General features: G+C 40.6%; 2 protein-coding genes across 6 annotated transcripts in view; one reads left to right on the top strand and one right to left on the bottom strand.

The window, feature by feature from the left end:
* Positions 1 to 2,196, bottom strand: part of sobpa (sine oculis binding protein homolog (Drosophila) a) — a 59,649-nt gene extending 57,453 nt beyond the window's left edge. For all 4 annotated transcript variants that reach the window (XM_014337284.2, XM_042225530.1, XM_014337285.2 and 1 more), the window contains exon 1: positions 2,084 to 2,196. The gene's annotated coding sequence lies outside the window, so the exon portion shown is untranslated. The remainder of the gene's footprint in view (positions 1 to 2,083) is intronic.
* pdss2 (prenyl (decaprenyl) diphosphate synthase, subunit 2) overlaps positions 1,822 to 26,206 on the top strand; it is a 33,169-nt gene continuing 8,784 nt past the window's right edge. Inside the window, exons 1-4 of one of the 2 annotated variants that reach the window (XR_316531.3) lie at positions 1,822 to 2,324; positions 9,917 to 10,051; positions 17,535 to 17,733; positions 25,592 to 25,666. Coding sequence is in view for 1 of the 2 variants with exons in the window: in XM_005933852.3 (XP_005933914.1) it covers positions 2,074 to 2,324; positions 9,917 to 10,051; positions 17,535 to 17,733; positions 25,592 to 25,666 (660 nt within the window). In the remaining variant the exon portion in view is untranslated. The remainder of the gene's footprint in view (positions 2,325 to 9,916; positions 10,052 to 17,534; positions 17,734 to 25,591; positions 25,667 to 26,206) is intronic. The other variant, XM_005933852.3, reaches the window with a different exon arrangement.

The raw sequence follows: 26,206 nt of genomic DNA, 5'->3' as shown, positions 1-26,206 counted from the left end.
AGAAAGAAAGAAAGAAAGAAAGAAAGAAAGAAAGAAAGAAAGAAAGAAAGAAAGAAAGAAAGAAAGAAAGAAAGAAAGAAAGAAAGAAAGAAAGAAAGAGGGCTGCTTTTTTACAAAACTGAGGAGAACTGATGTTCTCTAATGATCACACATTACATATAAAACACATTAAATCACAGAGCAGTGCTGCCCTCATTCAGCAGCTTTACAAATGTGTATGTAATAACATCCAACTCAAATGGAAAGCAGATGGGCCCTCACATTAGCAGACCACAGACACTGCTCTTTCTGCTGTGCAGAGACCTTTCTTGATCTTTGCTCACTTCTAGATAACACATGTTAATGATAACTTAACATTTTGACAGTTTACAGTTTTGCTTGTTTTAAAATAATTGTTTCTATATATTAGTAGATTATCTTACATTGTTTCAGGCTCAACTAATTAAGTCATTTGTAATCTCTGGATTTTCATTTCAAAAATCAGGAATGGTTGTACTAGCTTGATTTCCTCCAAATAGAAAAATCCATCTGTTTGATGTGATCTGGGGAGATCTGGTGGATGGGTCAACACCACGTGCTCTTTGATATGTTCATCGAGCCATTAATGAGCATGTTTTGCAGTCTTGCTCTGAGAGGCTGTTGCTGTTGGTCAGTGCTGTTGTCATTGATGTGTGTGGAGGCTTTTATGGTTAAACAGCCCACAAAATATTGAGCTATCATTGTGGAGAGTGACGATAGATGTTTAGTTTAGGTGTTAAAGTTTAGTTTTGATTAAATCAAAAACACATTTTTTTCCTTATTTGGTCAGTATTTATATTTTACTCCATTCTGCTTCAGTGTCTTCATTCAGACTTGTGGAAAGACACTAAATAACATATTCATTTACGTCGGTCAGTTTCACTGGCGCCAGCATACATTCCAGTTTGATTCCTACCAACACTCTGAAGGTCTGTATTTACTGGTTTACTCACCTGCTTTTCTGATCCTGGATTATAAAACATTTTCTCTTAAAAAGCTGGTGCTGACAGCAGTGCAATTTTTAACAAGTGACCAAAAAAAGATTAGCTTATTAATTACACTATAACAACAACAATAACAACAATAATAATAATAGCTCACCTCTGCATGCTTATATAAAATAAAAGTATTAAATTTAGGAGGAAAAACCATGACAAACTTACCATAAAAAATAGCAAATTTGAGAGACAAAAGTGTTAAATGAAAATAATCTCAACACATGTATAGTAAAAACTAAAAAAATTTTTAGTCAATGAACAATATGGATTTATTTTCCCGCACCCGACCTTTGGTGTTTTCATTATTTATTTATTTATTTATTTATTTGCTGCCCATAAGCCAATTTCAGGTGAGCATCTCAAAATTCTGACTCACTAGGTCTAAATTTTGAGTTACATTTCTATGAATTTGAACTTACTCAAAAGGAAGTTGAAAATTGAACATACTCCGTAAAAGTAAAACATTACTGACTGGAGTTACCTTTGCCTGGCAGAGGCAGAAGCTTCTATACAGTTCATTTTGTACGGTTAGGTTGGGAAAGAAAATCTCACATATCTACAAATTCAGTGACTCTAATATGGCGCTGTCACTAATATTTTACTGTCGTCACATGTAGGTTCTTGCCGCTGAATAAACTGTGTCAAAATAAAAAATTTTTATGATATATATACTCACCTTGTGATATTTCGATTAAAACACCGCCCCAAACTTTTAAAATACCCCTTTTTTAAAAAGGAGTTTGGTTGGGCGTGCTCTCCGGAGCAGGGGCGTGGCGGAATGTGATAACAGCCCTAACTACGTATTTCGACGTAACGTATCACGTGTGTAAAAATGGCGGCTTGCAGTGGCAGGTCGTGGGTAGTGAAATACAACTGTATATTCTGACTTTGACTTTCTGTTTGTTTAGTTTCGAGATTATTTTTTTACGTATTTTTAAACGCGGTTCGGCTTAATGACATGTGGCAGCATTAGCGGTTGAATGAGCGGTTTAAACTTGCAGTAGCTGCTGTCAGAAGCAGCTGTGGGCTACTCGAGTGTTTTTAAGTAGGAGAGAAGATGTTTTCACCTTGTTGGTCACGACTGTCCTGCGTGGCTTTGTCCAGCCGAGGAGGTCTGAGGACGCTGAGTCTGTTCTCCAGCTCTGGATCCTCAAACTGGAGCAAAGTTGTCTCCGATGCTGAGAAGATCGTGGGATATCCGACTTCCTTCATGAGCCTCCGCTGCCTCCTCAGTGACGAGCTCAGTAACGTTGCCATGCACCTGAGGAAGTTGGTCGGCACTCAGCACCCTCTCCTCAACACTGCCAGGTAAACACCGGGTTCACCAGGTCCCCATAAATACAAAGAAACACAAAGATAGCGAGTTTATTATAGATAACTGCAAAAAATAAAAAAATAACATCTAGAAAATGCAGCTAGCTAAAATACGTTAAAAACTTGATTTTTAGGGAAATATGGGAATAAAGTGCGTACTTTCAGTTTTAACTTGAGGGGTTTAAAAATAATTCTGCATTACTACTTTAGGTGTTACAGCTATTTCAGAGCCTCAGATGTATTTAGACGAACTAACATACCTTTAAATAAAAGCATTGTTTATTTTCTTGTCGTATCTTTGGCAGTCAATGACCTGCTGGAGTCTAGAACCCATAGAAATCACCATATACAGCATTTCCTTCCTTTAGATGCTTTACTGCCTGTTTCTGCCTGTTTATGGGTCTCACTGCCCTCCGTTTTGTATTTAATAACTGTACAGGCATGCTCTCTTGGGTTGAGATCAGGTGACTGACTTGGTCATTGAAGAATATTCCATTCTTGGGTTGCTTTTGCAGTGTGCGTCGGCTGATTATTGATTTCCCCTGTGGAGCTCTGTCTGCAACATTTGGCTGAATCTGAGCAGAGAGTGTAGCCCTCTGAGGTCATGCTTCTCTTCTGTAAACTCTACCTGTGGTGCTGGCAGGCATACATGCCCACGTCTACACCATGTTTGACAAATGTGATATGCTTCAGATCTCGGTGCAGGTTCTTTTAGGTGTTCTCTGTTAAGGTCTAAAATGGCTTGCCTGTTCTTGCGTGTAACCGGTGGTTTGCACCTTGCTGTAAATCCTCTGTTTTCATTCAGGAAGCTGTGTCTTGAATGTAGACTGTGACTTGTCCTCCAGAGTGTTCTTGACTCAGATGTTGAGAAGATGTTTTTCTGAACCAAGGAAATTCATCAGTTGTCCTCTTCGACTTTCTTCTGTGGTCTTAGACATTAAATCTAATCCAGAGATTTTATTTTATTTCATTAGTTTGCCATGAAATAATGATAGGACAGTCCAAGCCAACTGTACAACTGCACTTGACCTCATTTATCCTCGTATATCCTTTCATTACTCTGTCACCGTCAGGTTACAGAACAGCTGACCACAACCAGCAGTTATTGTTTGGGGTTGTTTTTTTGTTGTTGTTGTTTTTTCTTTGAGTCAAGCAACAGCCGATGCGTTGAGAGTGGAGTTTAATTATGTGTATTTGGAAAAGTGCATACACGTAAATTTCAGTGCTTCATTCTTTACATTTTGATGCAGGGGTACAGGGAAGACTCACTTTAGTCTGTGGTCAAGTGTTTGAAAGTGTCCATAGTTTGATGTGAATACTATAATATCATAAGTAAAGCCAGCTAATAGCCTGTTAATTTCCCAGCTTTGACTGCAAGACTGGCAGATGCGAGGAAACGTATAAACCGATACTAAATGCATTACTCTGATTGCTGTTCTGTCTTACAATAACATGTATTAGCTACACATGGCATGATAGCAACTGTAGGCTCTTCTGCTAAGAAGTTTGGCACTAGCCTTGACTCTGAAGTGTGGAGCTCTCTGCAGGAAGAAACAAATTAACCCTCATAACAATTCAGCAGAAAATTTGCTGTATGTGAAGAGAATGGGGCCACTGGCTGAGATTTAATAAAGATTGAGTTCTTGTACAAAAGTGTTTTTGGGCTGAATTTGGTTCATTTAGTTGCAAGAAATATTTGGAATGAGCAGGATTTCTTTGATGACTTAAGGTGCAACACTACAATTAAACATGTTAAAGATATAAACTAATAGAAATCACCCCGAAACTCCCCGGTTGGTTACCTAAACAGAGGATATATATCTTTGTATTACAAATTTGCTAAAATTGTAAGGGCAACTATTGCACCAACATAATTTTGTAGAACATAAATCAGGTGAAAAAGTTGTTTTTCCAGTTTTTAACGTGTTTAATTCAAGGATTTTTACAAATGTATCACCGCATGAATCAGAAATGCCAAAAAATGTCAATTACTACAAGGTTTTTAGGTATAACATTGCTCATAAATAAAGCTCAGAGTGATTTTTTTATATACAAACACCTCCATAAAAACTTTTAAGAGTATAGACAGGAAGAAAGAAGTTTGTGTTGTGAGTCTGTACCTCTTCAACCACTCCAAGTCTCTCACCCAGTTCTGTTGTCCAAGTTCAAATCAGTTTCTTCCCCAGATCTTTTGGATATATTCTCACACTATTGTCAATCAATCCCTTTCATCTGGCTGTAGTCCAGATTAATTTAAAACATCCAGGGAAACAATAATTCGAGGCCAATTTTCAAACTCTTGTTTATTTCCAAAATCCTTGGCCAAAGCTGTTGCTCGTCAGCTCCAGATTGTTGAAGGAAACAGTATCTTTGCTCAGTTCCAATCTGGTTACAGACAGAACTACAGCACTGAAACCCTGCTTGAGCCTGGTTGTGCTGGAGGTTTCTTCCTGTTAAAAGGGAGTTTCTCCTTTCCACTGTTGCTAAAACACTTGCTCAAAGGAGGGTTTGGGGGTTTTTTTGCCCATAGGTGTGAATGTGCAAATGGTTGTCTGTCTCTGTGTGGTGGCCCTGCGACAGACTGGCGACCTGTCCAGGGTGTACCCCTCCTCGTGCCCTATGACAGCTGATCTAGGCTAGCATGGTGGTAGAACCATCCAGGTTAGGGTCAGCTTTGCTACTTGATGTGTGTTGTGCTTTGTAATTACTGAAGGAGGAGAAGAGGAAAGCGGTCCATGACCTGAAGCTTAGGAGAGGTTGTCTAAGTGAGGCAAGAGGATAATGATCCAAAGTTCAAAAGAAACTTGTTTTTAGAGTAAGAATCAGAGTCCTGTTCTGAAGAGGGCTGTTCAATCAAGACATTTTTATTTTTTGCAACAGTTTATATGGTGCAAAAGCAAGTTCAGAAATATGTTTGTCCTTCATTTACGTCCAGTGAAGGATTTTAGAGGAAGTGACTAAAAATGCTCGGCACTCATTATTATCCCTGAACTTTATCCGGGGAGTTGCCTGAACTTTGCTTTATCAAAAGAAATCAGGAACAGCACTAAGGAAAGAAAACAAGAAGAGTCCTCGAACTCAATCCTGCCATGCGGACGGGTGTGTTGGAAACAGGAACCCAAGGGTGTAATAACCTATACACCTAAATCTGATATGACAATCCATTTGGGTGTTGTAGCAGCAGGGGGTGGGGAGGCTGTGGGGGGGGAGGGGTGTAGCAGACCTCTTGACAGTCTGACTCCTCACTGTCAGCTTGGGTTGGCTGGTTCGTATTTCCCTCTGTGTCTCCGCCATAGACGCGCGGCAGATAAAAATATCCACAATAGCAGACAGGCAGACCCTCGTGGAGTTGGGTTTCGGTTTTTCCTTTCCTTTCATTCTCAAAAACTGCAGCTCAGCTAACTTCACCCCAAAGTGTGGAGTTACAGCGAGAGGCCTGCAGCCCAGAGAGAAGAAACTTTATTTGCTTTAAGGACAGTCCTTGAGAGTTTGACTTCGACTAGAACTCCCTTCTACTGGCTTCTACTCTTTGCATGTGATCTTCAGCCCCCACAGTGGGCATGACTGAAGGGTTATAACATAGTGTACAAAAGAATAGATGAGGTAGGCGGAGGTCTTTTGAATAGTCCAGAGCAAGACAAGAACTGCTGAAGAGACAAAAACACTCCCAATAGCAAATATGTGAACAAGTAGCTGCTGCCAGTGTTTAACCTTCAAATGTGTTATAAAAAAAGACTTTAATTTGTGTTAAATTAGAAAAAAGAGGCTAGTTTCCATTTTGCATAGGCTGTAGATTTTCGATGGAATAATGTGTGAAACAAGGACTAGTGACTGATCGTTTTGCAGCAGCACTTTCTTTTCTGTTCTGTTTGTTGCAGTATCATAAGTGCCCACTGGGATAAATTAGCAGAAAGGCTAAGAATAGTGTTAATAAAACTAGCTGATAACTTGCTTCACTAGCTTCACTCTGTCATCCAAATACCATCATTTCTGACTCTAAAAACCCCCCAAAATGCTAACGTTGAGTCCAAAGTCAACTTTAGCATTTATGCAGGCTTTGTCCATTTTTTATATACAGTCTATGCTGTTACCACTCTGCATCCAGTTCCAGCACTGCAATTAATTTATTTTCTTCCACTTATCCAATTCAGCATCACAGGGGATCTGGAGCTTGTCTCAGCTATCAAAGTGTACACCATGGACAGGTTGCCAATCTGTCACAGGCCTAACACATAGACACAGGGAACCATTCACACTAACATTCATACCTATAGTCAATTTAGAATTACAAATTTGGACTATTTAAATTAATTAAAATGTACACACATAAATGCAAAATGACAAATAAAATGAAGATGAGATGGTGCGCTTAGTTACTGTGAAATGTGACAAAACATTGAAATCTGCCTTATTATTTTTATCCATTAAGTTTGGTTGTGTATAACTTGGCAAGAGAATTAGTTTTTAATTCTTCTCTGCTCTACATGATAATTTTAAACTACAGAGAAGAGAAAATAAAACATCGACAACTGCCTCTTACCTGGCCCCTTTAGAAACGTATTGTTATTAGTTTTTGCACAATAGCTTTAGGATATTTCACTTTCATACTGTGAGTATTTACAAAAGTGCCGACCTAAAAAGTATATAAAGATGGGCCAAAATTGGTGTGAAGAAACAGAAAAAGGATTGGTACTCTTTCTTAGAAAAATATTGGAGAAAACCTCAAACGCTATGGTTTGGTTCAACTTTAAATGGTAATTTCAGCATGTGGCATAGGTGGTCATATTGATTGAAATGATACACACAATAGTTTGAAAATGTCACATTGATCAAACCACTTTATGTCTTAAAGAATTTTTTCTTAATACTAAATGCAGAAGGACTGTGGATCACAGAGAGTCCAAGAATCAGTGGATCCTTTCAGTGTTATTAAAAGCAGCTACACATTGTGCTTTACAGTGAGGAACTGCCTGCTGTACACCTGACTTTATGGAAATATGAGTCAAATCCTGGAAACCGGTTTAAACTGTTAGTCAATACTCTAAACATATCATCATCTTAATGTATCTGCTGTGCACTGTAGAGGCGGATGCATTGCATAAAATCTGTTAAATCCTGGCAAACTGGGGGGGGAAAGGCAGACACGGGATCAATACGACACCACATGTGAGGTCATACATTTGCATGCATTAATCCCTGCCGGTACTGGACGGTGGCTAAAGTTCCCGAATTCCTGGGCTGCAGTAGCAGAGCAGAAGGCGTGGTGACCTGTTCGCAACCCTTTTAAAATGACAGCAGCCCATTTCTCTCTTTCTGCTCCCGCTCTCTTCTACCACATCATCTTTTTGCCCCACCCCCTTTGCACCCTTTGCAGGAGGGCGTTTGTGATTGATTGATGTATGCTGGTGCGGATGGTGACATAAATATTAATCATCTGCCACCCTCAGGCCACAGGCTTCCCTGGACTCCACAGCTTCATAATTTTCGCTCTCTGGTCGGTTTAGCTCAACGGGCCGTGCTGCTGCGTTCATCAGCGCCCCGGTCTCAGCAACTATTTTCCAACTGGGTAGAAATTTAAAGTAGCCATAAATAAATCTTCTGAGCTGCGATGAAAGACAGCCCTGTACAGTGTCATCATAAATTTCTGGAAACTGAGGTGTTTTATGTGATTGGGTTTTTTTTTCTATTTCTTTTTTTTTGGAGGGGGGGGGGCAAAGCTCGGGGGCATTTTTCCTCCTGGTAGCACAACACTGTGAATCACTCCTCTTTCTTTCTTCTGTCATCTTTTCACGCTTTCCCATTTCTGTCTGGCCTCTATTCCCTCCATCTCCCTCCGTCCCCTCCCTCTCTTCATGCTCCGTCTCTCACATCCACTATCTGTCTAGGGTTCCTCCGCCACCCCCCCCCCCCCCCCCCCTCTGTGGCGCAGGGGTGGGTCAGAGAGGGTGGGGGCTCGAGGTTGGTAAGGCCGCTGTCTGGGCTTCGAGCAGAGGGGGGCGTGGCTGCTCGTCTGCCTCGGAGCCCCTAACGAGAGCGTGATTCATGGCACAAGGGGCTCCCATAGGGACAGGATTAGAGGTGCTCTGTCTAACCGCTCCCCAGAGAGACTAAAAAGATATTTAATCTGCCCACCACACAAGCAGCTACCACTGGCCTCTGTGTGTTTGTGGGTGTGTCTTCGTGGGTGTGCGTGTGCCTCTGTGAACACCTCAGAAGATTGTTGGTGAAGGGGGTGGGAATACCACGACCACCTCCATCACCACAACCCTTCAAATCCAAAAGAAAAAAAGTCCTGCAGTAAAAAATTATCATTTTTTTCTTGTTATTTTCTGTGTTCAGGAATAAAGTTTAGCAGTAACTATAAATGAACATGGCATTAAATGAATATGCAGAAGTGCGATACTACTGCTGCATGCAATGTGCAATATTTTGAAAAGCTCCTTTGTTGGATAAATAACACTTCTGATCAGAGAAAAAAATATGCTGCATGTATTGGTGTCTAGCAGTAGGGATATCAAAAATATGGTCATCTCTGAATGTGAGAGCAGACCTACTGTTTTTACAGGGCAACCAATCAGAAGAAGTGTGACCTTAGAGGGAGGAGGAGCTAAAACATCTTATTTTAGACAAATGATGAACTGAGAGAAATACCAAGATAAATGTTGATTATTCTGACTCCTGCACATCTGCTTTATTACAGTAGATAATAAGACAATTACTGCTTTGTTTTAGCTGTTTAAATTAAAAGTTTATTAACTGTAACTTTATAAAAGTATTACCATCCCATGCCAGTGGGACATGATGCTTTATATTCCCTAACTTTAGCTTTCACTGCCTTCTAAGAATTAAACCGAGGTGGTGGTGAAGCAGATATTGCCACGGCACTTTGCCGGATTCCTCTGGGTGGCATCGAATTCAAAGGTGTTGCACCAAAAGTCATTGCTTTGGTTGCCAGCAGATTGCCACAGTTGCCAATAGTATTTTGCAGAAAAACTAACTACTATCCAAGGTGGAAAAATTGTGTTGCAAACCAAAAATGGAGCAGGTTCACCTGCGGAGTTGTGCCTCATGCCTGCAGCTGGTTTGTGTCCAACTCAGAGGTTAGGATTAGAGAGAGATAGGTTTAGGATAGGTTTTTAGGCTTGTCTGATCGGAGCTTTTCACTCATCATTGTCACATGTCGAAAATGTAAGGCAAGTTGACATCACGTGGTTATTGGTCACATGTCTGCAAAACATCAGTAAGTGGAGTAAGCATAAGTGGTACCTGCTACATCCTCCTGTGAATTTGAACACAGCTGGTTGGCAGAGGTCTTTTTTGGATGTACTTTTGCCTGCGTGGGGCCTCCCAGCGCTCTGACTTCATCCCAAATTCATGTATTAATTGGTGATTCTAGATTAGCCATAGGTGTAAAAATGGGTGTGAATGGTTGTGCTCTGTGTCTGCCCTGTGATAGACTTCCAGCTGGTCCTGACTTCACACTCTGTGTCTTTGCCAAAACATTGCTGCTTTTGTTGTCACTACACACAATGAAGAGTGCTGCATGTGAGAGGCAGCGCTTTAATGCTGATGCTGTTTCGTTGCAGAGGCTTCGTCTATGACAGTAAGAACAACCTTCAGATGAGGGGACTGGTTGTCCTGCTGCTGTCTAAAGCCGCAGGGCCAAGCCACGCCGCCTCCGATCTCCTAGCCCAAGACATGGTCAGCGGCATCTACCCCAGGTAAATCACCTCAAATCGTGATACTGTTGTGATAATTATGTCTCTGCTTATTAGTAATTAGATTTGGTTAGCAAATATCAATTAAAACACTCGTCTCTGCTTTTTTTTTCTTTATAATACATAACATGAAAACTGCAGCTGGTTGTTTTTTTAATTGAAGGTTAAATGTTCCACCTTCATTTGCAGTTGCATGGCTGCTAAATCAAATCTGTAACCACACACAGGCAGCCAGGCTTTCACTTTTCATGTATGTGCTGTTCGGGGGGAAAACAGTGGGCAGTGTGAACATCTGTAGCGATGGATCGTAGAGCCATAAATGTGCGTGGCAAGCCGAGCGAGAAAGGCGATGCCACTTTTGTCCCTGCTACATGGCTGCTGAAGGATAAACAGTGAAATAAAATCCTCGTGTCAGGTAATTCTATCTCGTCCTCTGTGGTTATCCTCCATATCAATTCCTGTAAATGAAGCACTACATCATCCTGTGAATATGATGAAATATGGAGACAATACAGGCGCAGTTGCAAGATCAAGTGTTTTGTATTGTATTCGGTTATATTTAGATTCCGGGTGATTGTGAGGGGAAATACATTAGGGAGAAATTTTAGCCTGAAAAATGTACATGAGGTGTGAAAACTTTTGTTGATGAAAATTTGACAATAAAAAAAAAAGTTTTTGTTTTTTTTTTGGTCTAGGGATAGACAAGAAATGTGGCCAAAGAAGGGAAGGGGAATTCTGTAAAGGCTCACGATCACTTCTCAGTCAGTGTATCACGAGCTCAGCGGCCTCCCAGGCATCAGTTGAAACTATAGATGGTGTAAAAGAGAGACGCAGCTCCTGGGACTGAAAAGTGAAGCCACTGCTGAAATACCTTAAACCTGCATTCTTGTTCATGCCCAACAGGGGGAGACTCCACTAGTTGTAAGAAGATTTCTGGTTGTATGGAAGTCTGAGGAGAAACTGTGACCTCAGTAAATTTGAGGCTTAGTCTCTTGTTTGTTTGTTTTTCACGGTGTACTGGGAAAAAAAAGCCATGAAGCCCATTATGTAAACAAAGGTCATTGTTAAGGTCTTTACACACCGGCCACATAAAATTCGTGCAAATATATATATATTTTTAATTTAATTTAAAAAATTTATTTGTAAAAACTGATTAATTAAGATAAGAATAGGTGTGTCTAAAAAACCAAGCTCATTTCAAATTTTTCAAACCCAAATAAACAGATCTGTCCAATCGGACCAGACGTACTGGTACTGAACACACAATGACATGGAAATAGTAAAATATTACTGGTTTACCTCGGACACACAGCTAGACTCTGCAAACAATAGCTCACACATCCTGAAATATTGCAAAAGCATTCGTAATACAGCTTCCTGAGAATCAGATGAACCCAGAATCTCTATTTCTTCCTTTCCTGGTTTAGAGACACCAGGACCAGGAAAAAAAACCCCAGAAAGAAACACCAGGACCAGCTCATCATTGCTCGATAGAAAAAGAGGATTATGGGTATGCTTACTGGCTAGCAACATAGCAAATGCCAGTTTATAGCCAATGAGCTTGCGGTGTGAGGCTTTCACAACCGGACTTGACTAACAAATTTAGAAGAACAGCTAATACTATAAAGAATTTAAAAGCTTTTAAGAAAGGGAACAGGTGCAAAGATTATTCAGTATTACTGTTTTAGCTTTAAATTGATATGTCTGCTTATTAAGTTGGGCTAAGCCATTCATCACTGTATTCTCCGTGCTGGAATTGGGAATTAAACTCCCCATTGTCACTGGTCATGAGAGGTGAAGCTTATATTTTTAGGCTTATATATGCCACAGCCCAGGTAGTATATAATAATATCATATTCCAGTAGCGCTTGGACCAAATCCTCCATCCTCTTGGCTGCTGGAGCTTCTGGGTTTACCACCTTGCACCCAGGTTGTATGCACTCTAACCAGTCATCCCCATTGGGTTGGTTTGCCACTGTTAGCCATTTGAGTGTCATAGCTTTAAAAAATGTTACAGACGTCCATAATTCCGGCATTAATTAGAAGTTAAATTTTAGTATTAAAGTGAGATTGGTACACGATTCATATAAATTTGCTCCCCAGAGTATGAATCTGGCATATCTTCGCAAATACGTATTAAACTGAAATCATCATATTCATGTTCTCAACAAAATGCCATCAATTACTCTGGCAAACTGCTTTGAGATGGAGGGAGTTTCAGCCTTGGTTTCCAGACTGGAGGTGTTCAGTCTCAGTTGTTTAGAGTTCTTTAAAATGAGCAATAAAGCCTCAGGGAGCAGCTGCAGACTGTTAAGTCTAAATATGGTGTAAATGCAATAAAATGGCTCAACAAAATCACAAACTTAACACAGCAGTTTATTTTACATATTTAAATAAAAAGTGTTTAATGTGGTGTTGATGCTCTGATGCTAAAATACTTTAGGCAGCGCTCCACAGTCCTCTCAGGCTTCCACACACATATCCAACTAGCAGCATGCAGCTCAGAACAGGGGTGTGGGTGTGTGCCAAGTGGTTTCCAGAAGTGACTGCTGTGTTTGGCGTGGCTATGTGCTGGGAGCCTGAAAGCCTCCTTTCTTACTGCAAGCTGGCACCAGGCACATGTGTGCAGTGGAGCCGCGTCTGTGCAGAAACATCCTAATATTAGAACTAATTGAAATAAGCCAGGCGTTGTGGAGGAGCTCGAGCCCAGCCCCGTTCGGTCTGCAAGGCCGCGAGTTTCTACACAGTCACCTCGTGTTACATCCCTGTGACACCGGATCACCGAATCCAACATGCTGCATTCTCTCACTTGCGTGATAGATGGTCCGAACCCAAACACACACACACACACACACACACACACACACACACACACACACACACACACACACACACAGAGCATGACTTGATCACCTCATTTGCACTATTTTGCCTCTTCTCTCTCTCTCTCTCTCTCTCTCTCTCTCTTTCTCTGCCCCCACCTCTCATGAGCTCATTAGCACCTCTGCTGATGGCGAGATGGAAGGATGGAGGGAGTCAGGGTGGGGCGGGTTTGGGGGGTGATTGAAACCTCCGGGGGATGGTCTCCTCCCTCCTGACAGGCAGCATTTGTAAAACATTTCCCACTCTGCTGCCTGACACTGATGATTCACCAGAGCACCACCATGATAGATAGATAGATGGATAGAAACACAGGCACATACATGTACAGTCCAACTTGTACCCACCACACCTCTTAATTTTTTGTGACAAATGAAAACCATGCTACTGTGCATCATGCAGGCCGTGTGATGGACAGGCCACCTCTTTAAATCGCACACAGGGACGCACACAGATCTGCAAGGCAGTGTTTGATGGCGAGGCAGACTGCGGAGGGAGGAAATTGAACAGAACAGTCAGGACAAGGGGCGTGGTGAGGGGCGTTACACCTCTGCAAGATGGCATCGGTTGCTATGCAACTGGGCACCAAAGCTATTTATACATCGGCCCCCTTGTCCCCCTTTTTCCTCCCCAAGCTCTACTGCTGCTGATCAGGTCTGGCAGAGTAGAGAGTGGGAATTTGTATGCACCGGGGTTCGACTGATAGGGGGGTTCTGGTACTTTGTGCAGGAGTTTCATTTTGGGTTTCCTCATTTTCTTCCACTGCTGTTAGAAGTTAAAACGATAAATAATAATAATAATATTATCTCTAAAAGAAAAAAATGAATTCTCACCAATTAAACATTTTGCATTGAACCACATTGGGAAATTAATTATCTACATTAATTCAATCTGATCGATCATCTGCCAGATTCAAATCTTTTATATTTTCTTTTTTTAGAGACTCCCTTCACCTTTTCAAAGATCTCTTGTTTGGCCTTAAAATATAAATAGATAGTTTTTTTCTTCCAGCAACCTTTTTATGTATATAATCAAAATAAGCATCCAGAAACAAACCAATACAAAAACGCACAAACTAAAAAACTGCTCTACTTCCATGAATAAAACATCAAGAATATTTGTAGAAAATACCTGGGTTGGATAAATACTGCATGATTTATAGACATTATTTTTTTTCTTTTTGTTCACTAAACTCACACCTGCACCATCATGCAACTTGTCCACTGGTGGAGGCCTTTTGTAACGGTCAATGTAGCAGAAATGAAAAATGCTGCTCCGGGGATGTGAGACAAAGTGGGGGACCAATCCATGCCCAGGTCTGGGTCTCCACTGACAGGTGATTTAACTTGAAGGACTTCTAGGTAAGTACTGAAAATGTTGCCGTAGCTTGATATAATATTTGTGGATTTTTGAAGAATAAAAAAACAACCCAAATCAGCTCTTTTACTCTAAATAGGGCGGCGATTTTCAAAATGAGCATTATCATGAAAAAATTTGCGAGACAAGCAATTAAGACCATAAACTTCAAGTAATCAGGAAGTAAAATAAAAAGTGGGGTTGTTTTGCCTGCAGACCTCTACATCCTTTTACTGTTTTTTTAGGTAGGAGAGTCGCCCCCTGCTGGCTGTTTAGGAAATAAAATGAGCATAATATGTTTTTCTGAAAAACTTAAGACTTAAATTTTTATTCACGTATTAACATGATGGGAGTTTTTTGTTTTGTTTTTCGCCCCTTTACGGTTAAAGAATTTTTTCTTGTGTAGTGTACTTCGGAAAATCTGATAAAATAAATTTTTCCCAGATTGTTACTTTACTTGAAACAATTATGCACTGAAATAAAAATGATAAATTCATAAATAGTTTTGTTTCAGTGTTTCAAAATAAAGAACGGCTCTGACAAAAATGTCAGAGCCGTTTAAAAACTCTGTTTAAAAACTGCTAAATCAGTTTTGTTGATTAGCTGATCATGTACTAATCTTTTTATCCATTAATGTTGGAATTTAGTGTGGTAATGTGTCTCGATTGCTAAGTTGTTGTTTGTTTGTTTGTTTGTTTTTTAACTTAGTAGACTTAAACTGACATTGCTGTCTGGATTTTTTATTCATAAACAAGCATAAAATGAGCTGCTTCATTAAATAAAGTCACTTTAAGGTTGGCCAAATAGGCTCTGAAGTGAGAATCATAAAGTGACATTTTTAAAGCCGGTTTCAGCAGAGAAACTCTTCTGTATTGATTTAACCAAGGCTAAAGGGACTGCTTTTTGTTCTGTGTCAATGACCATTTGTCGGGTATTGTATATTGTTTTGCTGTATCCCTGTGGAGCTTGAGTAGACGGTCTCTTGGCTCTCTCTTAGTTCAAGTGAAAAAGCAAAGAAAAGGGTCACCGTAAGATGACTTGGAATAAATTTTAGCCTGTTGTTTTTGCGATCCAGAATCAGCCCTGGCTCTTTTTCTTGTTCCTCTTGTTGAAACAATGAGTCTTCCTCGTGCAGCCCACCGAGCGTAGCCATCACTTCAAGGCACCTTGAGAACACGAGCCTGTCAATCTGTTAATTTCCTCTTATTTAAACCCTGAACTTATTAACTTCTCATTCTGTGTTGTTGCTCTGCGTCACCGAGCAGAGAAACCAACCAGACAATGGGTGTGATTGAGAGGCAAAATAGATGACATTATTGAATTTTAATCACATCTTTTCCTTCACCGTCGTCGAACACGGCAATTACCTGGCTACAAGTGTGTGTGTGTGTGTGTGTGTGAGTGTGTCTTTAGGAAGGAGTTGAAGCTCAAAGCCGACGACCGGCTCATCAGGTCCTCATGGCGGCTGAAAGAAGGTCGTAAGTGGCTATCAGTGCACCCGACCCTGTCTGGATGGATCCCTCCTGTCACAGCATGGCGAGCTCCTTCCATATGGAGAGGGGCCTAATTATCCCCCACCAATGACTGAATCAACATTTGATTATATCCTCCCCAAGGCTGCGCTGAAAGGCTCTATTCAAAGACCACGTTTATGTCTTTTCTCTCATAATCAAGAAAGGCTGTTATTTGCTAATGATAAGCCTAATTTCTTTTTTTAACACAACCACTGACGTGCTGTGCAGCAAAATGTCTGACATATCTGCTGCTTTATGCCCTTGAGGATACCGACTCCGATTTTAAAGGGGACCTATTATACTTATCCATAATTTATGTCATATATTTATACAGCTACAACAGTGGATGCTTGTATTAAACATGGCCAAAGATTCATATAATAAGATCAGCGTATGCAGACATTTTTTTTTTTCTGCATTTGGATCTGTAGGCTGTTGAAGTCGGGAGATGTACCTAATATCGTTGCTCGTCTCTGGCACACTGAACAGAAAGGGCAACCAATCAGGGTAATAGTGGCTTAAAGGGAAAAGGAAGAAGGCTGAAAAGGCTCGTTTCTGACGTAGACTGTATATAAAAGAAGTACTTAAAGTTGCGTTGTTTTTGATGACCAGCGTGGGGAGGGGGGCTCCTATGGTTCCAAAACGTCCATTAATATAGAAGCCGATGGGAAAATGTATCTCCCACAGTTCCTCGTGGGTTTCAAATCTTGGTGGTCTACAGCCAAAATGCTTCAGAAATATACGTAATAAAACATTTCTAATATTGGACCACTGGCTCTGGTTTTCATGATGTGCTACCAGGTCGGGTGTAAGACCAAAAGCTCGTAACTACAACCAGAAAAGACGCAGACCTTGGATTCGACCTTCTTAGTGTAATTTGTCTAAGTACAGACTAATGATTAACAAACTTCTGTGTGTCTGAAAGGAAAAACATGTGAGCCGGTATATTGGCTTTTTAATTTACCAAATATCTGCGTGGTGCCCGTCTGACTTTGTATTGGAGTTCAGAGTCGTAGCCGACAATGCGATCACTGTGGTGACTGCAAACACATCCTTTATTAAATTCAGTACAGTTTTTTATCAATGGATCTAAAGCTAAGCTAAACTGCTAATATAGGGCTTTATTCATTTTTCTCCACAAATGTCTTAATTTGTTACATAATAAAGAACAGATGAGAAAACATATGCTTGTAATTTATGATTAAAACTCATCTAATAGCCAATCAAGTCAGCTTTATTTAAATAACATTAAAAATGCAACAGATGTGAAAGTGCTGGGCAACATGTGCAGTCAGTTGTTTTAATCATCTTATTTGGACTTAGCACATCAAAATCAATGGGTAATGGCACATTTTAAAAATTCGTCCCATTTAATGGTTTTAGACACATTTTAGAGACCCTCTCTTTTTATAAGTGTTTGATTGAAGTGAAAGGACTGCAGCTCCTGAATATTGGCGCTTTATTGGTTGAATAGATGCTTTTCCTTTTCTGAACGTGGAAGATCAAGAAACCCATAAGTCCTTTGTTTTGACCGATTTCTTTGTGATCAGCATACCTCTGCGGTAATGCTTGAATGAGTTTTCAAACTTTGCCAACTCGAAGACAATAAAAATGTTTCTGTCAAAAAGCTCTCTAACTGTCAAACCTCAGGAACGCCTGTTTTAAAAGCTGCTGACGACAAAGCTGTGATTTTTAGATTTATTGTTGTTTTTGGTGGGGGGATTTCTGTCTCACAGTCAGAGGAACCTGGCAGAAATCACAGAGTTGATCCATACAGCCTTCCTGGTGCATCGTGGGATTGTTAACTTGAAGGAGTGGACGGACTCAGACGGCCCGCTGAAGGACATGCAGTTTGGGAATAAGATGGCTGTTCTGAGCGGCGACTTTCTGCTGGCCAATGCTTGCACGGGACTGGCCCAGCTCAACAACACTAAGGTATCCTGTCCGTCACTAACACTTCTCCTGAGAAATATTTGACCTGACATGACTGATTTCAGGGGGAAGGGCTGCTCAGTATGAGCCCTTCGAGGTCCCGAGAGCCTCGCGTATCAGTGCCAGACTTCATACCGACATCTTTTCTCTCAGTCATCTCTTTGTAGACATGAAATGTATTCAATAAAACACATTTTTAGCAGTTTTGCTAATTCTTATTCAAGGTGATGCAATCCTGATATTCATTTATTTGTGTTAATCTGCTTTAATGTCATGTTTTTCATTTTGCCTGCTTAATGCTCCCAATTCCTTTCCTATAGTCCTTTACATCCTATCCCAGGGTTAGGGCCTGAAAGCCTAGAAAGCCTAGCTTCATCCCAGACCTTTGAATCATCTCCTAATATTGTTTTTGATTAATGTCAGCATTATCAGTTGAAGAATCAGATACCAATCGGAGAAGAGTTTGTCAACTAAAGAAAATGGGAAAGGAAAAAAGTCCTGAAAAAAGCTTTTGTAGTCCTGTGTTGAACCTGGGCTGACAAAACAGAGCAGATCATGTTGGACTTGGAACTAATAAATATTACAGAATATTCCTTTTTACTGAAGAGCTGGAGAGAGAGAAACGACTCAAAATCAATTGAATCTAACCCAGATCGCTAGAGCAAAAGAAATGAGAGGAAAAAAGCTTTTTGCTTTTGCTTTTCAGTAGACTGCTCACATGGCGTATTACTACCAAGCGGATCCATCACAGTCATGGTTGCGTTGCCAAAAATGCGAAGCTATATTTCTATAGTTCACTTCAAGCTACAGCACAAGTTGCATCATAGGACACATGCCTAAGGATTTCAAGCATTTAAATGAACAACTGTTCATTTAGATTTTTTGTGTGCACACATGTGCATAGTGTAGTGAACCTTCTATTTTTAAATATCAGAGCTTTGCAACTGTGAGATGAAATGTGTTCAATGTGTTTGTTTGACATGACACAAACGATAATCGTAAAGACAGTGGTTTACCCATCGGGCACCTTTTAGTTAAATCAGGGCTGTCAAATTTATTTTAGTTCAGGGCCCGCAGACTTCTTCAGATTTTCCTCTTTTGTTTAAGTGTAAAGGTCCATGTGAAAATGTTCACATTTAATGAACTGTTTTTTATTTGCAAAACACGAAGAGCAATTTGAACAATATGCAGTTTTTTCACATTGAGTCATTCCAGTTACACTAAAAAATACATTTAAAAATAAAATACACTGGCATTGGTTCTTGGCTTAACCACATCACTTGTGTGCAGTGTAGCAGACTACATGTGAAGTCTTTCAGTCGTTCTAGTGATGATGCAAAGTACTGGAAAAACTTCCACATTTTTTTCCTCCGTCTGTGATTTTCAGCGCTGCAAACCCAGACTGGATCCTTTGGCGGGCCGTTTTTGGCACCCTGGGGTTAAATGGTTCTAGAAAACCAAAGCTTTGCTTCAGACATGGTGGGATAGAATGGTTCTTCACTGCTAATTTGGGGGGGGGCTTTTTTGTCATTTTGAAGATCTGAAACAGAATTAAATGACTTAATGACTTCTTTCACACATCCTTCAACTTTCCAACAAATTTCAAGAAATTCATCTCAGTTTTTGCAGGCTAAGAAAGAGGGCGTGCACTCCAGCAGTTTAAGTGGACGAATAACTTCTATTACAACTACAACTTGGCTAATGGTAACACTTTCTCATAGCATTGTTTTAGTGAGCAGATACTGCTTGGCAAGCATGACAAGTTTTGAAATTCAAGGATGTGTGGTGAGACACAGGTGAGACCTGATCTTTTCCTGGTTCCTAGATTCTCAGCAGGTGGTCCCCTTTTCTTGACAATTCAGCTGTCATTCTAATAACTTCATGTTTCACACGGTAATCATCTGGCCACCTGGAGGGGCTTTCATCCTCAAACTCCTTCAAACATGGATCTTCCTAGCAGCATATTTGAGGTGCAAGTGTCAGTCTTTGCTACACGCTGGTAACGAGGTTATCAAGCATATAAACTAGTTATAGTTTTAATCTTTTGACGTTGGTGTGGGAGCAGCCTTGTGAGAGCATCTGAGATCATATCTGCTGCGTAGCCTGGTAACCCCTCGTTGACAGATGCTGTCACCACGCTGCTGCCTCAGAATGCAGTTGCCTGAGTGGATCAAAATAACCATCTCCCCCTCCCGTGCCATCAACCGGACCAGCCCTTGTCGCCTTCCCTGATGCTTCTTTTTCAGCACACGCAGGCATATGTTGTAGGTTCCCAGTAGTGCTTGTTGTATAAGAAACACAGAGGGAGTTATAAACCAACCTTTCCTTGATCAGTTACAGATAATTCTAAAGGTGTGGTGCTTCCTTAATAGTGCTAATTGTCTCTGTAACAATACTAAGAGATAATAGACACTCTGTGGCTAAGCTACAAATTACAGTAATGGAACTGATATTGTTGTTTCCCTGGAAGATGAAGAAAAACACAGTGAGAATGAAATGATGGCAGATCTGCTGATGACTCAAACTAACGATGATTTAATCCTATTAAGCGTGCATTCAAGCCAAGCACATTGGCATTGATTAAACTGAACGCTTACAGCACATTTTCCTTTAGCATTGTTCATTTTCAAGGTGAGAACAATGCCATTCATACTCAGCTAGCACTAAATTACCACAGAGCAATGCTGGAGAGTATTAACCTTTTTTTTTCTTTCTCCCAAACAAGCCTGCAATCTGAAGCAACCACAGGAAGCATCCCCCGTAGTGGAAGTTTTTAGAGGTAATAAGGAGATGGACATCTGATAGCTCACAGTTACTCATGTTTGAAAAGGTTAGCAAAACAAAATGAACCAAGGGGAAACCACACCACAGCATGCACTGATGCTCATATTTTCAGCCTTTTTCTCTGGTTGGAACACAGTGGAAATGAGATTATTGTAAACAGCAGAGATGAGTCCATAATGCTGAGCTGAAGGTACAGAAATGTGGTTTAGTTTGGGCTGGATTTTGGTGTTGAGCTCTGCTCTGTTTAATTTATTGGAAAAGTAAAGCACAGTTAATTTCTTTGACTGTAATTTTTACCTGAAGAAATTTTTAGATCCTTAGTCTGATGTTTTTATATCAGATTGTTGTTGTTTGTTTGTTTGTTTTTTACTTTTATACATATGCATCTACGTTTATACATCGTTTTATGCATTTATTTGAGTGGTTTCTACTACTCAAATGACTTCAAAGTCCACCTAATTATACTTAATTAAATCAGCACTGGTGAAAAAGAAAAATCTGTGTTATCTGTGTAGTTTTTAATGGTTTTTGCTGCTCCATGTGCATAATTCTTATGGGCAGAATTTCAAATGTAGCCAAGTGTAGAAAGTTGAAACTTTGGTGACCTCAGAATCGAGTCTCTCATTTTTGTGGATGATGTGGTTCTGTTGCCCTCACCATGTGACGCCCTCATACTTTGCTGCTTTGCACCTGAGAGTGAAGCAGCAGGAATAAGGTCCAGGTCAGCGCTCAGTTGCACAGTGACCTAAAGAGCATGATTATAGATGAACTTCCTATGAAGGGTTGTTGGACTCTCCCTTAGCAATAGGGGGAGGAGCTACTACTACTGAGTCACTGCTACTCCTCCACATGGTTCAGGAATCTGACTGGGGCCTCCTTGGTAAAGTGTTCTGGGTTTTCCTACTTGGTGGAGCCCATGAGATCTCACAGCTGGCTTGGGCGCACGTCACTGTCTCCTCAGATAGGCTGAAGGACATGGCTAGGGAGAGGGAGGTCTGGTCTTTCCTGCTAACCTGTTCCACAATATATCACTTATTATTATTATTATTATTATTATTATTATTATTAAATATTTCTTTTGCAAAATTGGTCTTTAAATATGTTTACATTTACTTTTCTGTATCAAGAGTCTCTAGAATTAAAAAATAGTAATTTAATATCATAATAAATACATAAAACGAGAAGCCAGCTCAGTTCATCGGGTTGAGCAGGTGATCCATGTGCTGTAAGGCTTTAGCAGAGGCCCAAGTTTGAATCCATCCAACATCCGGGGTCAGCCTAAAGCACAAAAAGCCCCCAAAATACTTTAAAAAGACATAAAACATGAATAAAATACTCAACTAAAACTAATCCCTCAAATTTTATTAAGAAAAATAAAATATTTGGCACAGGCCAATAGAGGCATTACTTAAAATGCTGCCTGTTATATTTGGATGTGCAGCAGCTGTTGCACAAAGCCAACATCTGTCTCGTTAGCATTAATGTTTCCAGAGCAGAGCTACAGCTTTAAAACAAACTAAATTTTGACTTATTCTTAAAGCATTTGTTGCACAAATTATTCTGTTGTCAGGAAAAACACCTGTTAGCCTCGAGTAACGTGTTATCTTTGCCTCACCTGCTTTCCTGTCGCTGTGTGTGAGGAGCTGCCTGAGTCTGAGGGGACGAGAGCACAAGCAATGAAGCTAAATGAATCTCATTCTTTAAATCCGAAACAGCTCCTTTTATTTGTCGCAAGTTACTCTGGAGCATCACTTGACCATTTAGCATACCCATTATACCATTTGGTTGTGTAATTCCATGAATGCGGATTTACTCTGTTGATTAGTGTCAGCTGTGCATTATTAGTTGTTGTATTATAATATAAATGATTCGTATGATTAGAACTGTGAGTTAGAAGGATGCACAGTAAATGCAAGTCCACTTTTAATAGGTTCATCAGCACTGCTTGTCGTGAACAGTATAATACATTAAATCCTAACGGAAAACTGCAGCAGGTGCTGTGAGTTCATATAGGAGCTGAAACATTCATGTCACGTATATAAATCTGACTATACGCTTTAGAACTAATCTGCCTGGCCACTCTGTTAGTGCAATTAACCAGACAGCAAGCTATGCTGTTGTCAGATAACTGCACTAAAATGCTCAAAAAGGCACAAATGCAACAAACGTTGTTGAGTAATTCAGATTGGTGAGAGTGGAGGTAAAGCCTCGCAGAAAGCTAACGGTGCCAACCTGTCACTTAAAGTAACCCCAACACCCAAAATTGCAAACATTAAGCACTGATACAGTTTAAATGGATGAATTATGAAATAAATTATAAATTATGAAAGTGTAAGTTAGCTGAAACTGTTTTATGGTTGTTGCAGGTTTTAATCATGTCTACTTCTGCTGCGAAGTGCTCAGTTTAACATGGGAATCTATGTGGATCGACTCCCTTTTGGAGCCAGCCCCAAGAGGACATTTGAGGAACTGCAGTTTTTGGAATTTGCAAAAAAAAACCCAGTTGGAACTGTTGTACAGGAGAGACGCAGTATCGTATTTCTAGAAAATGGCATGAGAATTGGCACTCTAACATTTTCATTTTTGCATATATTTTTCCTGTTTTTTTGTAGAGTTTGTAAAGATTTACTCTTAATCCTGTATCCTCTTTGTTTTACCTGAAAGAAAAAAATCTACAAATATGCTGTTGCATTTTCAAACTTATAATTACTCCAAGGCTAATGCAGTGAAGGCTATAAGACATTTTGCTTTTCACCGTTAAAATCTGTTAACAGCCGGATATTTACAGCCCTTTAACAGCTAAACTGTGCAGTTGAGTCTGTTGTTAAATATTGAAGGTGCAGGGTAACAGATGAGTGTTTCCTGTAGCTTTTAAAGTTTTTCTCATAAAACAGGCTTTTTTTTTCTTTTAAGGCACTGAGAGCGATGGAGATTATATGTCGTGGCCTTGAGAGAAAACCTATGCCGCTACTTGTATAAACTGTAAAATAATCTTCCCGTGGAGCTCCGGTTTCTTCCCCCTCGCAGACCTGTCGGCAAAACACGATCTGGCTAGATTTGGGAATGGAGTAAGGGGGAGGCAGGGGGAGAGATGATCTGATACTTTCCAAAAAAAGCCCCCCACTGGCCCCCACTTCCCAACGCAGGCCAGGCAGAGACACCACATCTGGTAATACTGTAGGCACATTGTCCTTCCAGGTCTGTGGGCGAAGCTCAGGTTTCCTCAATATTTTCCCCTAGTGGATTCAGTTACCCAAAGGACATTGCGAGGCTGACGGAGCAGCCAGCGTCACCAGACTTTTCTGATGAACCAAGGATGTCTGGGATGAGCTGAAGGAGCTCTAAATTTAACCTCATTCATCTGAACTGTAACAGGCGTGGCCCCGTCTCCACTGTCCACGCTGTTCTGTGGCTGTGAATGAAGGACGGAGACATGGTCTGCCTTTTTTTTTTTTTCTTTTACTCATTCAATAGATCCAGACATAAACAACCACTTTAAAAGATACAGCCTCTTATCTGGTGGTTGATGAGAGGCTGGTAGGGTTTCTGTAAGCTAAAATGTAGGCATGCATGCCCCCTGTAAGGGGAAATGGGCAACTGCACTCTTAAGCAAACAAAACGCACACATAAGGCCCATTTTAGCTTCATCTTTAAGTTTTGTCTTAGTTTGGTTTTTAAAAATGTATACAAAGCATATTTAATGGCTCACTGATTGCAGATGTAGTGGTTATTTAGACTTAAGGCTCATTTTCCTTTTTCATTTGACTCACAATGTTTTTGCAGAATCCTAACCTTGTATACTAATGAGGCAAACCCAGAGGTACAAAGTGTAAGAAATCTTTGAATAATGAGGGAATATGAGAAAAGAGAACCCGGAGGTCAGATCATCACTCTCAAAACCTTGTTAACCCCTCTGCTCTCTGGACACCACCTTATTTTATCTCACCATCTGCCTTTTAGCTCCATTTCAGCCCCTCAGACCAGACAGACACCCGAGCCGGCTCTCTCAAACCGGACTCCTCTATAAATACAAAGTATAATGAACGAAGGCGAGCCTGGATGTGCTTCATGAAATCGCCAGGAGCTCCCCTACGGAGCGAAAATGAGCAGCAGAGTTGCAGTTCACCTGGCTTCCAGCACATCTCACCTCCGATTAATTCTCCAAACCAGCTGTTCAGATACCGTTTCCTCGCTCTTCAGTCAAGGGGGAGGGGGTGTGGGGGGGGATTGTGGTTTTTAATTACAAATGTCACAGATGAACCGAATAGCGTGTCGGTTGTGATCAGCCTCATTTACATCGACATTTTAGGAGTTTAATCAGCGCTGTTAGCCTTAGTGATTTATGAGGAGGGAGAGGCTAAGTGCAGTACCTGACCTGGGGACACTTGAAGAGGTCAAGTAGCTGCACATGTTGACCGCTGTGTGAATCAAACCTGTAATCTCTGGCTCAGATATGCACCTTTTGGCACCTTTTGCTTTTTGTTTGGCCTCTCAGGCGGCTTCATGAGGTCGTCACCTGAAGCTTTTTTTTTTTTAGCAGACTGAAAGGAGTTCCCACATGTGCTGAGGATTTGTTGGCTGCTTTTCCCTCACTGTGTGATCCAGCTCATCCCTAATCAACTCAGCTGGGTTTAGGTTTGGCGATTGTGGGGGACCAGTAAACTGATGCAGCACTCTGCTTCTTGGTGAGATGGCCTTTACAGTGGCTGGCGGTTTATTTGAGGTCATCCCACTCAGTATAAAGCAGGTCTTCACTGCTCCTGGTTCAGGCTTCACTGTTGGGACCAAACATGCAGACACCTGTGCGTCCTAGCTTTGGTTTCACAGTTGAATTTCTTGTGCTTTTCTTCTTGGTCATCAAAAATCTTTTTTGCAAAGTTTAACATGCTTTCTGATGAAATTCCTGTCTGTCTTTAAGTGATTTATTGTTGACTTTAATTCCTGGTTTGATACAGTTATTATATTTTGGATGATAAGTCAATGATATCAAGTAAAATGAGCGTGAATACGAAACTTTAAGGTCCTAATCTGAAACAAACATCTTCAACGTGTTTTTCTTTCATTTTGTCTTCGACAGGTCGTTGAATTGATCTCCAGTGCCATTGGTGATTTGGTTCAAGGAGTCTATTATGAGAATTCCCACAATACAGAGGTAAAACATCTTTTCTTCCCATACAATACATACTTATCCGTTTTCTCTGGACCTTGAAATATCCCAATGCCTTACTCAAATTAAATTTGGTTGATCTCCTGTTCAAGGTAATCTTCTCTGTATCTCCAGAAAACTTCTAGCACATCTGCAGTTTTTAGGTCTCTCTGTGGAAGCGTCATTCTGGCCATACTGTGCGCTCTGCAATTTCACACCAGAAATTGCAAAGTGTAAAAACTTGCATGTGCTATTTCAGTCTAGTGATGAGAGATGAGTCTCCAGCTATGATGACTGAGCAGTTTTCTGCTGAAGAGACCTCTGTTCACAAGGCTTAAATGGACTGTACTTAGATGGTGCTTTTTTCTCACTTTGAGCACTCCTCACACATAAACAGGTTTGGGGTTTTTTTTTTTTTGTCTATGCATGACATAAACACACGCTGATGAATGCATCTTGCCTATACTTTGGCATGCACACTGGGTGAACCAGGAATCTTCCGATTAATAGCCAACCTGCTCTATTTTCGCACCACCCGGTATTCCC

This window comes from Haplochromis burtoni, unplaced genomic scaffold (genome assembly GCF_018398535.1).
Source record: "Haplochromis burtoni strain Fernald_Lab_line unplaced genomic scaffold, NCSU_Asbu1 Contig_174, whole genome shotgun sequence".
NCBI lineage: Eukaryota > Metazoa > Chordata > Actinopteri > Cichliformes > Cichlidae > Haplochromis > Haplochromis burtoni.
This window is presented reverse-complemented; position numbering and strand designations above follow the sequence as displayed.